Below are 14704 nucleotides of genomic sequence, written 5' to 3' on the forward strand. Positions count from 1 at the left end.
TCACTATGACGTCATATCAATTTTTATGACGTCATTCCTATTTTTTCACATTTTTTGTTTCACAACCCAGAGTTTTCATCGGATCTTCGTGAAACTTGCCATGTATATGCAGAAAGCCCACGCGCAGGCAGTAACCATCTCCGATTTTGGAAATTCTTCCGAGAAAAAAAGTTGACGTCATAATATCGCCGCTAATGGAAATCGCCTATACCATTATCTCCGAAACTAGGCAAGCTGTTTGAATTTTGTTTGCGGGAATCAAGCCGAGCATTAGCACAGATAATTTATCGCAAACCTGATACATCACAATGACGTCATATTCGTTTTTATGGCGTCATCATGAAGAGGACGAGGATCTTAGCTCATTTGAGCTTGTTATCCTAAGAATGACCAGTTGGAGTTAAATTGGTACTCGAGGGTTGTTATGGTTCCCAGAGAGAGGCATTCAGTGTTTAGTCTTGGTTTCTGTGGCGTCCCATTTTTTGAAGAATAATTTTTCAATTATTTTTGACTAACAGCGATACCCGGCGTTTCCCTGGGGGGGGGGGAGGGCAGGGGCGGGGGGTCCTGAGAAGTGGGAGAAGCAAGAGAGCCAGCAGGGCTGAGGATGGGGCAGGAGAACCAATGGGGTGGAGGTGAGGGGGAAACTGTGTAGGGGGCAGGAGAGCCAATACACCAGTGAGTAAATGGGTCTTAAGGGAATACCAGTGGGTAAAGGGGTCTTGAGGGTCTTATGGGTCTTTGGGTCCTTCGGGATCTTAAGGGGTTTTATCCCCCAAACATGTAAAATAGTCTTCTCTAAAGCATGTAATCTAATCTCTGAAGCATGTAAAAAGCATTTATGGGGGGGATCTTAGGGGTCTTTAAAGGCTGAGGTTGTGGATGAAAATACCCTTACGTCAATCTCTGGGTCAGATTGGGCTGTCTGCCAAATTTGGTGGTTGTCCATCCAGCGGTCTTTGTAAAAAAACGCGAATAAACAGACAGACAGACATCCGATGAATCTTATTTATTGGATTATGATTCAATGATCATGCCTGGTGTTGGCTTAACGGTTCGGGTGGTGGGCTTGGGATCCTAGGATTCTGAGTTAAAATCCTGCTTGGCTGTTTAATTAATACCAGGTGGGGTTGACTCTGCCTGTCATCCTTCTGAGGTCGGCAAAATGAGTACCAGTTTGCTGGTATCCTGTGTCGGAGTGGCGACCCGTCCAGGATTGTGTTCAAGGAGACTGCTTGGGCAGCACCAACGCTCTGCACAGAGTATAGTCCCGATGGATGGATTTCATGATTCAATCATAATTATTGAACTTAAAATTCATTTATTTAATTTCGCATGACATAAACTTTTCCAAATCTCATTGTCCAACGACTGTACTTTAATATTTTAATTATTTTATTATTGAATGTTTTTTTTTTTTTTTTTTCCAATTTTCGTGCATCCAATTTTTCCAATTATTTAATTTTCAATGTTTTTAACTATCCATTTTTTCCCCCCAATTTCCGATTATTTAATTTTTCCATTATTTTAATTAGTCTTGGTGTCCGTGGTGTCCCACCTTTTGGAAGAAAAAAAAAAAAAGAGGATTGTTTTCATTATGAGGCATATTTCAAGAGCTACCAATTGGCTAATATTACAAGATACCAATTACCAATACCTGGAACCATCAGCGAGTACCGATCGCAGCCGCCTACTTTAAGTAGTACACCTGTGCAAAATGACAACTCATCTTTGATCAAGCACCAACAATCATATCAACATGACAATGTCTTCCTTGCACTCTTCCCATATTTCTATGATCTATTTATTTTTTTTATATACAGCCAACGTTCCACCTGAGAAATGAGAAAAGATAATTTCTCACGATACTTTTAAAATGTACACAGACATGACAATGGCACGCACTGCCAAAAAGGATTTTATTTGTTAAAAAGGATTAAGGAATATATATATATATATATATATATATATATATATATATATAATTATATATATATATATATAATTTATATATTTATTTTTATGTTTATAAAAAGGTTCGGTGTGTGACAAGGACGAACGGATTCGATTTTGCTGAAGATCCGGATCCGGATGTGGATAGCACTGCCAAAATATAAATTATTTAATTTTTCAACTGATTCTTCACCATTGAGACTTTGGGGCCAAAAACGAGATAGTACTATACAGCATGATATTTCTAAACATGTATTGCGCCCGATATGTTCTCATGGATCAGGTATTACGTGGCGGAGGTATGCGCTCCACCGAGTGCCATTCGAGTTTAAAAAAAAAATGTTTTTCTGAAAATAAAAGTTTTCTTGAAACAAGAAAACGATGACAAAAAAGTTTTTTACGGCCAGAAAAATTCTCTCGTGGTTTTCTGGTTTCAAGAAAACTTCTTATTTGAAGAAAATACTTTCTTACGAAGAAAGTTATTTTTTGCCAGGGCATGTGAAATGAGAGAAGGGGTCTCATGACCAAGTCATGATCATGGACCTTTTGGGGGTTGTTACGGTTCCTGGAGGGAGGCAATTAGGTGTTTTGTCTTGGCGTCCATGGTGTCCTGGTTTTTTGAAGAATAATTGGATGCAGAGACGATTTAAAGCTAAAGGTGCATCCAAGATGTTATAGTTTTAAAAAGCAAAACTTTCCTATAACCAAGTGATTCATACGAACCATATTTCTTCCCCTCTGCACGAGCTCTAAAACCTGCGTTGCCTGTGTCTGTTTCAGTGAGGTGAGTTTCTCATGGACCTGCTGGACTGCTCAAGCCACATCCAGTCTTTGTTTCCAAGCAACCTCACCTGGAATTTCATCTCTTTCCTGTTCTTCAAGCACCTTCCCACCCCCTACCCCACACCACCTTCGTCTTCTTATTCTCAAACTGCTTATCAGTTCTCTCAACTCCACACACCCAACCTGACACCGATTTCATTGTTCTTTGCAGAAAAAGTCCAAAGTGACGGCCTCAAGGAGGATGCATCTCAAGGTAGATGCTGCACAGCAATCACTTCCCATGAATCACTTCCCTTGTGTTTTCCCTTTTCTCAAGCTACATTGTTCTGCCATTTTTACAGAGATTGTTCTGTACTCCAGGGGGGGGGGGAACTTCCTTTTCCTGTACTGAACCAAAAAAAGAGATTGCTTGTGGAATATTTTATTTACCTCTCACTGTCCTTCTCATAATGCTTCCCTCGCGGACCCTTGCGTGCCACAGAGCATGATCCTTCAGAAAGCTAAGGAGGAGTTGGATCAAGAAACGAGGCAGAAAGAAGAAGACAAGTTGAATGCGTTGAACGAGCGAGTTCCTCCAATGCAGATTTCAGGAATGTCTTTGCAAGAACTGCAGGTGTTTTGTTTTGTTTTTATATTTTCTTCACTATGTGCTGTAAGAGTGAAGATTGTGAGCAAGACCAGAGAGAGAAAAACGACTCCTTCAACTTCTACTTAAGTCCAAAACAATTACCAAACAACGCACGGGGAGGATGAGGATGAGGATGAGGAGGAGGGGGAGGAAGTAACTCAATTGAGAGAATTTAAACTGAGAAAAGGAGGGACAGGAGTGAAAGTTAGAGTGAGAGAGAGAAGGGTTGGGGTGAGTGGAGGGGGGGGGGAATTAATGTTGGGAAGAGATAAAGGAATGATGGGTTGGAAGGGAAGAGACATATGGAATATATACAGAGACAAGAGGGCTCGGAGGGTTAAAAAACAATCCCCTCACCTTTCTTTCCCAAATTTACTCCCCACTACCGCGCCTCGAGCAAATGAGAGATGAATTGACTGGAAAGTGGAAAAGAAAAGTAAATAAGTTTCTTCCTCCAGGATAAATGCAAGGAACTCCACCAGAGCATCGACGTGGCTGATGAGGAACGTTACGACACCAACATGAAGGTCTACAAGCAAACACTTGAGGTGACGACACATCCGCCTCTTGGTGGCTCCTCGTGCCTTGTTAATACATTAACACGATTAGTGCTGGTCACGCAGCACCATTTTATGAAAAATGGACACACAATGGCTGTATTATTATTATTATTATTATTATTATTCAATCATTAATACCTCCACCACTGAAGGTATGCGGAGGTTATGTTTTCACCTGTGTCCATTTGGTACCTGGCGAAATAATTTTGCCAAGTTTGTTGATCTGTTCCATTGGTTTGTTTGTTTGTCTGTCCGCTCACTCACAGCCCAAACCGCTCAGCCGATCATTCTGAAACTTTCGGCGATTGTCGGTACCATCCCTGCAACAGTCGATCGATGGTCGGTGTGAGGTCAATATAGGCCAGAAGGTCGACATCGGCCAAATTTTTAAGAACCTCAATTTTCATCCGATTGACTTGAAATTTGAAGAGGATTTGCATATCAGGTCACTGAATTCAATGAACAAGTATTTTTGAGGTCATCATAGGCCAAAAGCTCGATATTGGCCAAATTTCTAAAATTGTCAATAAAAGCACAGCATATGTGGAAAAATTAACATGCCCAGACCAGGAATCAAACCCAGGTCCTCTGGAATCAAACTGTGCCAGCACTCCGTCAATCTGAGCTATCTGGGTGACCCACTGGCTGAGCACACAATTCTCCCACATGTAGAGACGCCATTCCCTTTCCCCCCTACTTCCGGGACACTCACTGCCAACCATAGGAATAGTGACGGCCTGTCCACAAGAGGGCCTTCTCATTCGTGGGGGTCAATTCCATGTCTGCTATTAATCACCACAGGGGGCTTATTAATACAATTATAAATGAGCAGGAAACAAACCTTATAAGTCACCATCACACCATTTGAAAGCCTTTATCCCTGAGCAGGGGTCAGCTTTTTGCGGGCTCCAATCATGGTACCCTTTCTTGTGGCAATGTTTCTACGGCCGGATGTCTTTCCTGACGCCAACCCTTTGGTCGCCTTTGACATGCAGGGATAATTACCAGTTTACCAGTATAATGGTGCTCATTTCGCCGACCTCAGAAGGATGACAGGCTGAGTCAACTGCCTGATGTTAATACAGTGGACAGCGGGGCTCGAACCCAGGACCCCGAGGATCCCAAGCCACCACCCTAACCACTAAGCCAACACCAGGCTCGAAACAAACATTATAAGTATATGTAGAAAAACTACACGCCCAGACTGGGAATCAAACCCTGCTCGCTGCTCTTATTGTTGGCAGCGTCCCGGAAGCAGTGGAGGAAAGCGAGTGGCAATTCTATATGTGGAAACAGAAACCAGCCATTCTTTGCCTTCGTATAATAATGTCGCGCCTGAGGTCCAAGGAATGTTGACACTGCGTTCAGAATTAACACGTTACAATCCCCCAAGGATAGATCAATAAATAACCCGAATTTGGCAGTCGTTCACCCATGAAAGTAGGAAGGTGGGAAAAACGTTTCTTACAATTAAAATGTTCATGGGGAATGAGGAAGGACAAGACGATAGATAACAGAACAGATTTGGCGGTTGACATACACAGATAGGGATGAAAGGGGAACCACAGGAAAAAGGGGACTATACCCCACTAAGGCATTGACAATCCCAGATTCAAACCAAACAACGGGGATCACAGGCAAGGACTTTAGCAAGCACGAGTTGTTAGTGGGTGCAGGATAAGGATGTCGTGCATGTTGGTGAGGCACAGGGTGAAGTGCGGCTCAGGCCGAAAGAGGAGAGGATGGCGATGAGGAGCGATGCATTTGTGATTCTCGAAGTGGTCCTTCTCTTAGGACTTAGGGAGCAACGGAGCAGAGAGAAAAAGAGAGAGAGACAGAGAGACAGAGAGACAGAGAGACAGAGAGACAGAGAGACAGAGAGACAGAGAGACAGAGAGACAGAGAGACAGAGAGACAGAGAGACAGAGAGACAGAGAGACAGAGAGACAGAGAGACAGAGAGACAGAGAGACAGAGAGACAGAGAGACAGAGAGACAGAGAGACAGAGAGACAGAGAGACAGAGAGACAGAGACAGAGAGAGAGAGAGAGAGAGAGAGAGAGAGAGAGAGAGAGAGAGAGAGAGAGAGAGAGAGAGAGAGAGAGAGAGAGAGAGAGAGAGAGAGAGAGAGAGAGAGAGGAGTGGTCTTGAGCTGCACGCATGCACAAACGTGGCTTTTATCTCCTTTGGGACTGCCTTCATGCACGTGGCTGGTCCCGCAATTGGCTGCCCACTACCTGGAGGTGGCACTTTTGGCCAGTACCTCCATGTGGGGCACCCCCTCGTCAAAGTGTTCCACCATCAACTATGGCCCTCTGCAAATTACTGCACTGCCATGGCCTGCTGTCTTTGGCCAAATGGCCGAAGATTATGCACATTAATTGGACGAAGCGCTTCACATGTCCTTTTGTGCTCAAGTCCTCTACCTAGCCTCACCTAAACGGGTGGTTTTATACAATTCAACCACACCCTATTCTGCTCTGAGGTTACATTCACTGCCCCTGTCAGTGCACATATTACATATGACTTACATCTGACAGATCCCTAATATAGGCGTAATTCTATCCTACTCGAACACATGAACCAAGCTATTCTTAGCACGTTCTAATTATGGAACCCCCCCTCCCTTCCACGTCACAATACGAGTTCCCTAATAAGGAATTTCGATGCAGGAGGCCATTAGGCCCATCAAAGCCTGCGCTGATATTTCCAACCAGTGGTTGTTTGTCCGTGCTCTATCCTTTTAAATGCTCAGCATCAAGCAAGTAAGCAGCACGTACTATTTTTAAAGTCTTTGGTATGACTCGTTGGGTTCAAGTGACTAACATCCCAGACTCAGAGCAGACGCTTTCACCATTACGCCACCAAGTTTGGAAATATTTCGTTAAAATATCAGTGATGTAAATAAGGGATGAGGATGGGGAATGGGGATGAGTTAAATTAGTGGTACGCACATTTCATCAATCTTGTTCTTTAAAAATAATTGCAAGGAGATTATTTCCAAAGCTTTTTGAATTTGTTATCCCATAAATCATGGAGGAACTTGTGTAATGGGGGAGCAGTCACATTTCAGGATTTAAATGGACGATGCCGGAGCGGATATGCAAGATGGAGGAGAAAGGGCAAACAGTATGTGAAATACAATGAACAAAGGATGAAAGGATTGGAATGGAAATCGGTATCATGAAATGAGAATCCGCACAGTAACACGAATCAAGGTATTGCGAAGGGAACAGTTTTTATCCCTAATAGTTTTTTTTTTCTTCCATCTCATCAATTTTGTTTTAATAAAAGTTAGAAATTCCTCATCACCTGCATCCGAGAATTAAAAAAAAAAATTAAATTCCTGACAATAGGGACAAAGAATCGGAGAAACTAAAAATTTCAGGACTCTCGTTTGGTCCTCATCTCCAGACCAAACCATGAAAATATTCCACAAAAAATAATTAAAAAAACATACAAAACTGTTCAAATTATTTTTCCTGTATTCCATGGTAATTGAGAGAGAGGGAGATAAGGAGGATAGGGAGATAAGGAGGATAGGGAGATAGAGATAAAGAGGATAGGGAGATAGAGATAGAGATAGAGAGGATAGGGAGATAGAGATAGAGATAGAGACGATAGGGAGATAGAGATAGAGATAGAGAGGATAGGGAGATAGAGATAGAGAGGATAGGGAGATAGAGATAGAGAGGATAGGGAGATAGAGATAGAGAGGATAGGGAGATAGAGATAGAGATAGAGAGGATAGGGAGATAGAGATAGAGATAGAGAGGATAGGGAGATAGAGATAGAGATAGAGAGGATAGGGAGATAGAGATAGAGAGGATAGGGAGATAGAGATAGAGAGGATAGGGAGATAGAGATAGAGATAGAGAGGATAGGGAGATAGAGATAGAGATAGAGACGATAGGGAGATAGAGATAGAGATAGAGAGGATAGGGAGATAGAGATAGAGATAGAGATAGAGATAGAGATAGAGATAGAGATAGAGATAGAGATAGAGAGGATAGGGAGATAGAGATAGAGATAGAGATAGAGATAGAGATAGAGATAGAGATAGAGATAGAGAGATAGAGAGATAGAGAGATAGAGAGATAGAGAGAGAGAGATATAGAGAGAGAGAGATATAGAGAGATAGATATGGAGATAGATAGAGACGATAGGGAGATAGAGATAGAGAGATAGAGAGATAGAGAGATAGAGAGATAGAGAGATAGAGAGATAGAGAGATAGAGAGATAGATATGGAGATAGATAGAGACGATAGGGAGATAGAGATAGAGAGGATAGGGAGATAGAGATAGAGAGGATAGGGAGATAGAGATAGAGATAGAGAGGATAGGGAGATAGAGATAGAGATAGAGACGATAGGGAGATAGAGATAGAGATAGAGAGGATAGGGAGATAGAGATAGAGATAGAGACGATAGGGAGATAGAGATAGAGATAGAGAGGATAGGGAGATAGAGATAGAGAGGATAGGGAGATAGAGATAGAGATAGAGATAGAGATAGAGATAGAGATAGAGATAGAGATAGAGATAGAGATAGAGATAGAGATAGAGATAGAGAGGATAGGGAGATAGAGATAGAGATAGAGAGGATAGGGAGATAGAGATAGAGATAGAGACGATAGGGAGATAGAGATAGAGATAGAGAGGATAGGGAGATAGAGATAGAGATAGAGAGGATAGGGAGATAGAGATAGAGATAGAGATAGAGATAGAGATCGAGATAGAGATCGAGATAGAGAGGATAGGGAGATAGAGATAGAGAGGATAGGGAGATAGAGATCGAGATAGAGATAGAGATAGAGATAGAGATAGAGATAGAGATAGAGATAGAGATAGAGAGATAGAGAGATAGAGAGATAGAGAGATAGAGAGATAGAGAGATAGAGAGATAGAGAGATAGAGAGATAGAGAGATAGAGAGATAGAGAGATAGAGAGATAGAGAGATAGAGATAGAGAGATAGAGAGATAGAGATAGAGAGATAGAGAGATAGAGATAGAGATATAGAGATATAGAGATATAGAGATATAGAGATATAGAGATATAGAGATAGATATAGAGATATAGAGATATAGAGATATAGAGATAGATATAGAGATATAGAGATATAGAGATAGAGAGAGAGCCTTGTATTGCACGGATCAATGCAGGACGTAAGGACATCGACTGAGTATATGGGACTTGAAAGTTCGATTACAGCACGAGCCAAGTTCCAAGTTCTCAGATGGGAACACCAAACTGACCGACAGAAAGGGAATTCATTGGAGGACATCCCATAAATTAAGTTATTAAAATGATATCAAGTAACTGCGGTTACTTACACGCACAGTATGTGAGTGTCTTAAACGATTTCATGTCGATAACCGAGAACTGAATCTTATGTTCGATTATTACACAAGAGGAAGTTCAAAATCTAAGCTTGGTGTTGGCTTTGTGGTTACGGTGGCTGGGTTGGGATCTTTGGGTCCTGAGTTCGAGCCCTGTTGGCTGCTGAATTAACACCAGGCGGGGTTGACTCAGCCTGCCATCCAGTGTACTGGTATAGGGACACAGCATCAGTGGTACAGCTGTGCCCCAACAAAATGATGGCTACTTGGCAGCCAAGCCACCATTTGTAAGAATAAGAATTAGTTCAAAATCTCTACACTTCCTGCAATGAAAGGCCAGTTGGTATTGAAATAGTAGTTGTGTTATTTTATTTAAATACGAGCAAATACAACTCGTCACTTCACTGACGGGGACAATAATGTGATATGATAGGAGGGAAACCGCGGGGTAACCATCCTGGGTCAGATTGTGGGAGAGTGTGTCGGAGTGGTCCACCAGGCGGCGGTCTCCTTGGGTTAACCTGAGCCGATCCCTTCGGGTGGGTGCCTGGAATGTCCTATCCTTAGAAGAGGATGATCACCTGTCTCTGTTATCATCTGAGGTCAAGCGTTTGGACATCGGTATTGCAGCTCTCTCTGAGGTTAGGAGACCGGATAAGGGCGAGATCATGGTGGGTGGTTACACCTACTATTGGTCTGGTCGCTCTGATGGTTACCATACCCAAGGAGTTGCTGTCACTGTGTCCAATAAGCTGACTCCAATGATAATTAAGGTAACACCGGTCAACGAGCGTATTATGAGACTAAGGATTCATCACTCCTTGTGGAAACACAGTCTGCGGTGAAACGGTTGAAATGGGGTAAAGCTCCAGGGATCTGTGGCATCCATGCTGAACTTTTCAAGGCTGGTGGAAATGCTGCACTCGTGTCGTTGCATGCAGTTCTGTGCTCTGCCTGGAACACAGGCATCATCCCAACTGACTGGAAGAGGGGCCTTGTTGTCCCTCTCTGGAAAGGGAAGGGTGATCACCAAGACTGCGACAACTACCGAGGGGTGACGTTGCTCTCAGTGTCGAGCAAGGTCTTTGCTCGGAAAATTCTTGATAGGGTTCGCCACCATCTGCTTGAGCACCAGCGTCCAGAGCAGTCAGGCTTTACACCAAAGAGGTCAACGATTGACCGTATCCTTGCTCTTCGGGTCCTCACCGAATGCAGACGAGAGTTTCAGCAGGGGCTGCTTGGAGCCGATGTTGATCTCTGCAAAGCATTTGATTTAGTGAATCGGGATGTCCTTTGGAGGATTCTTGGTCTTCGTGGGGTGCCACCAAAACTGATCGATCTGATGTCTGAACTGTACTCTGGTACTAAGAGTGCTGTGAGATGTGGTGGTACCATCTCTGACTTATTTCCAGTTGTTACTGGAGTTCGTTAGGGGTGTGTATTGGCCCCCACACTTTTCAGCACTTGTATGGACTGGATTCTGGGTAAGATGTCAGAGAGATCAAGCTATGGTGCATCGTTTGGGAATGTTAAGATCTCTGACCTTGATTTCGCAGATGATGCAGTCATCTTTGCAGTGACTCTAGATATCCTTTTGGAGGGCCCAGACTCTAGATATCCTTTTGGGGGCCCTCGAGGTGCTGAATGAGGAGTTGGAGCCGCTGCGATTATGGGTTTCCTGGATCAAAACTAAGATCCAGGCTTTCAATGACATCTTGGATGCTGCTATCCTGTCTGTACATGTTTGTGGTGAGGATGTTGAGGTCGTGGAGAGATTTACTTACCTTGGCAGTGATATTCATGTCTCTGCTGGCTGTGAGCCAGAGGTCAATGGACTTCTGGGTCAGGCCTGGAGAGTGATGGATTCACTGGATAATGGGGTGTGGCGCTGCCGGTACCCGTGCAGGACGAAAGTCCGAGTCTTCAGGTCCTTGGTGCTTCCAGTCTTGCTCTACGGATGTGAGACTTGGACTCTGACCAGGGATCTGAGACGGAGACTTAATTCCTTTGGTACCAGGTCTCTTCGGAGATTCCTTGGCTATCGCTTGTCAGACTTTGTGTCCAAGGAGCAGTTTCTGAGAGAGACTCAAATGAGATTTGTTACCTGCATAGTCCGTGAGCGTCACCTGCGGCTGAATGGACATGTGGCTTGTTTTACTGACGCTGATCCTGCTCACCAGATTCTCTCAGCGAGGGAGCCTCGTGAGTGGAGGAGGCCAATGGGCTGACCATGTGCCTCGTGGTTGCAGCAGGTTGATTGGCATCTCAAGGAGATGGAGATGGGGATGGGCCAGGCATCTGCCTGGGAATGGCCAGACGGAGGCCCCTGGAGTACCGACGGAAAGTGGAGACAGCGACGTGCTGCTCTGGCGCATGCTCCCATACCTGACCTGACCTGACAATAAGGGGGGGGGAGAGGGAGAGAGAGAGTGGAGGCACGTGTCAGGTGAGAAGAGGGAGGGGAGACAGAGAGGATGAAGAAGGGGGAGGTGGGGAGAGCGACACCTCACCAAACGTTGCTATTCACTGCGGGAGGGAGGGATTAAGAGGAAAGAGAGAGAGAGGTATGGGAGGAGAGTGCTGCATTTTATTAGGAGGGAGGAGCAACAGAGAAGGATGGGTAGGAGGAGGAAAAAAAAATACAGGTGAGGGGTGGAGGTGGGGTTGGCAAAGACAATGACTTAAAGACCAAACACGTAAAAAATACAAAACAAACAAAAAACTCATGTCAGAACAACTGCACACACAACGTCATAACAGAGTTTGTAAAGTAATTAAATAGGAGATAGTTTTCACCTGCAAGGCCTTAGTGTGTATGAGTTGAACAATTTGATAAGTTTACTGGTTATTGATAACTTGCTGATATTATATGGTATATTACTTTGTTGTGTTAAAACACAAAATCTGTGTTCGACGTTCCGGCCGTAATTTAAGTTACCCTGAATTTCAGTTGAAATATCTTGGGATCTTAAAAAATGTATGGAACTGGTGGATAAAAGTAAGAGTAAGATCATTATGGTTCTGAAAAATGAACAAAGCATGAAAGTAGAAATTAGACACCGTGAGATCTGAAACATGCACAAGCCATTACAAGCATGGAAGATAACCGGCTTAACGGTTTATCTGGCAGGTTGCAGACAGCAAGGTGCGACAGACCGCCACCGATACGTCGGGATGGTTTTGAGTTGAATCCCCATCCTTTTGGGTGAAATGAAACAGGTGTTTTTTTTTTAAACTCCATCCTTGTTTCCTTCCACTGCAGATCGAAAACCTTAGCCAGAAGATATTTGACCTGAAGGGCAAGTTCAAGCGTCCACCACTGCGGCGCGTCCGCATGTCCGCCGATGCCATGTTGCGCGCCTTGCTCGGCTCCAAGCACAAGGTGTCCATGGACCTCCGTGCTAACCTGAAGTCCGTGAAGAAGGAAGAACCAGAGAAGGTACAAACAGTAGAAAGGCAAACATGAACATGAGTGGGCAAACAGGGTTAATGGTCGTAAATATGCAGGATGTTAGGCTTAATGCCCACATCTAAAAAGAGCTGGTGATTCAAGGAATGAAAAAGCTGTGGCCATCTTTCTGGTTTCTTCATTGAAGACTGTTAAAAAGATTCTTGGATTGCAAATTCTTTTTCTCATCCACATTTTATCCCTGTGCTCCACCTTCCCCCTTACAGAAAGATGAAATTGGAGACTGGCGTAAAAACGTGGAGGCTCTTTCTGGGATGGAAGGCCGTAAGAAGCTGTTTAACGCAGGTGCATAAACATTCAAATGAAGACCTGCATTGGAAGACCCTCGACATTGTAAGATCCTCGATGATATGCAAGCAGCAGTCACCATGAGCGAAGGGTTGAAATCAAATATAAAATGGAATTCTTCAACCTTCGTCTCCCTTATCTCCATCATCACCTGCTGATAACCGTTTACCTGCACCGAATGACGGTGTATTCCCTGTACCTTGGATCCCCTGTGTGCTTCATGTACCGCTGACGATGCCAAATAAAGCTCATCCTGCTCCGAAACCACCACTCGATTTGGAATCCACTGCTGTTGGTGACATGGCTGCTTTCACTTAGACAATCGTTGTGGAACCAACTTCCAAACCTCTTCAATCTCCCTCTTCCCTCCAGGGATCCAAGACAGCCGTTCACCATCATGTCAGATCCTCCCCAATCCAAATCCATGATCTTTTATACCTCCTTTAACTGGCCCCCAAAACCATCTCTTCACAAGTTTCCAGTTTTCCCTTCCTGAGAGTTTGTGGCTGTTTCCATCTTCACCACCACCACCACCTGTGTCTTCCCTTGCCCTCATCATTTTTGTCTCCAAGTCTCCCTCCATTTTGTCCCTCATCCCTGCGTTTTTATGCTGTTCCTTTTTCTTGGTTTTAGCTCTCTCCCTTGGTGCTGTTCCCCTCTACCAGTACACTGGCACTCATGTCACAGACCTCAGAAGGATGACAGGCTGAGTCAACCTCACCCGGTGTTAATTCAGCAGCCAACAGGGCTCAAACTCAGGACCCTAAGATCGCAAGCCAGCCACCCTAACCACGAAGCCAACACCAGGCTCACACAATGAGCTTCCTGGAGTTGAGTGTGAAAATTAAACTTAAGAGGAAATTCATCATAAAGCCTGTTTTAATCCATCAGAGGGAAAGTTCAGTTGGCGGTACCATCTGCAATCGTGTGGATATCAAACATCCCACGGTATATCTCAGTGGAGTCAGCCTCTCAGGTTGGCATCCTGGAGGAGAAATTCCAAACTTGCCACCTGGTTTTAGGATCCGGTCTATAACTAGCACAGCAGCCCAATAGCCCTGAGGGCATTAAGAGTCGACCACTACATGTGAACTGGCATCGCATGTCGATGAGAACAGGTGAGCAGGTGGATAAATACTCTCCCAAGGGTATTAATGAGAAAATGGTAATTTTCCTTAGAAAAGAAAACATTTGCAGAAGTTAGGCTTCGGTGGTGGCTTCGAGGTAAAGGTGGCTGGTTTGAGATCTTCGGATCTTGAGTTGGAGCCCCCTGTCGTCCATTGAAACAACACCAGGTGGGTTGCCTCAGCCCGCCATCCTTCTGAGGTCGGCAAAATCAGTAACAGGGTCTCTGCATCAGCGGGACAGCCGCACTACCATAAATGATGCAACCAACAGCCACAGGCTGCATAGGAGACGACGACTGCAGAAGTTTATAATTCCAAATCCATAAAACTGCTGCTTTCATCCAAACTTAAACCCACAACCTCTGGGGTAGCAGTCCAGATCTTTTTAACCACTATTACAAGACAAGCCATGATGGTGTTTTAATCTTAGAGTTAATGTGCCCCAATTAAATTACCAACCGTCACGTGATCTCACATGCAAATGTAGGTGGGTATACAAGCCATCTTGGGCAGTACGGGATAACGGGTCGTGTAACTATGAAATGCAAACGTTGGAA

The 14704-nt window shown here is 44.1% G+C and overlaps 1 protein-coding gene across 1 annotated transcript; it reads left to right on the forward strand.

Annotated features, from left to right (window-relative positions):
• The first annotated feature begins 2840 nt into the window (after nt 1–2840).
• LOC147013490 (troponin I, fast skeletal muscle-like) lies at nt 2841–13287 on the forward strand. The gene is made up of 5 exons (XM_085855308.1): nt 2841–2989; nt 3218–3349; nt 3823–3912; nt 12526–12702; nt 12939–13287. The coding sequence occupies exons 1-5, from the start codon at nt 2978–2980 to the stop codon at nt 13023–13025; spliced, it is 498 nt and encodes a 165-aa protein (XP_085711434.1). The 5' UTR covers nt 2841–2977; the 3' UTR covers nt 13026–13287.
• The last annotated feature ends 1417 nt before the right edge of the window (nt 13288–14704 follow it).

Source organism: Eptatretus burgeri, chromosome 14 (assembly GCF_056783735.1).
Source record: "Eptatretus burgeri isolate ZD-2024b chromosome 14, Ebu_testis_v1, whole genome shotgun sequence".
Classification (NCBI taxonomy): Eukaryota; Metazoa; Chordata; class Myxini; order Myxiniformes; family Myxinidae; genus Eptatretus; species Eptatretus burgeri.

Bases quoted from the DNA above. Each gene is read 5' to 3' on its own strand.
- LOC147013490 (XM_085855308.1), top strand. The intron at 3,350-3,822 runs GTGTTTTGTTTT...TTCTTCCTCCAG, and splicing joins TGTCTTTGCAAGAACTGCAG to GATAAATGCAAGGAACTCCA. The intron at 3,913-12,525 runs GTGACGACACAT...CTTCCACTGCAG, and splicing joins TCTACAAGCAAACACTTGAG to ATCGAAAACCTTAGCCAGAA.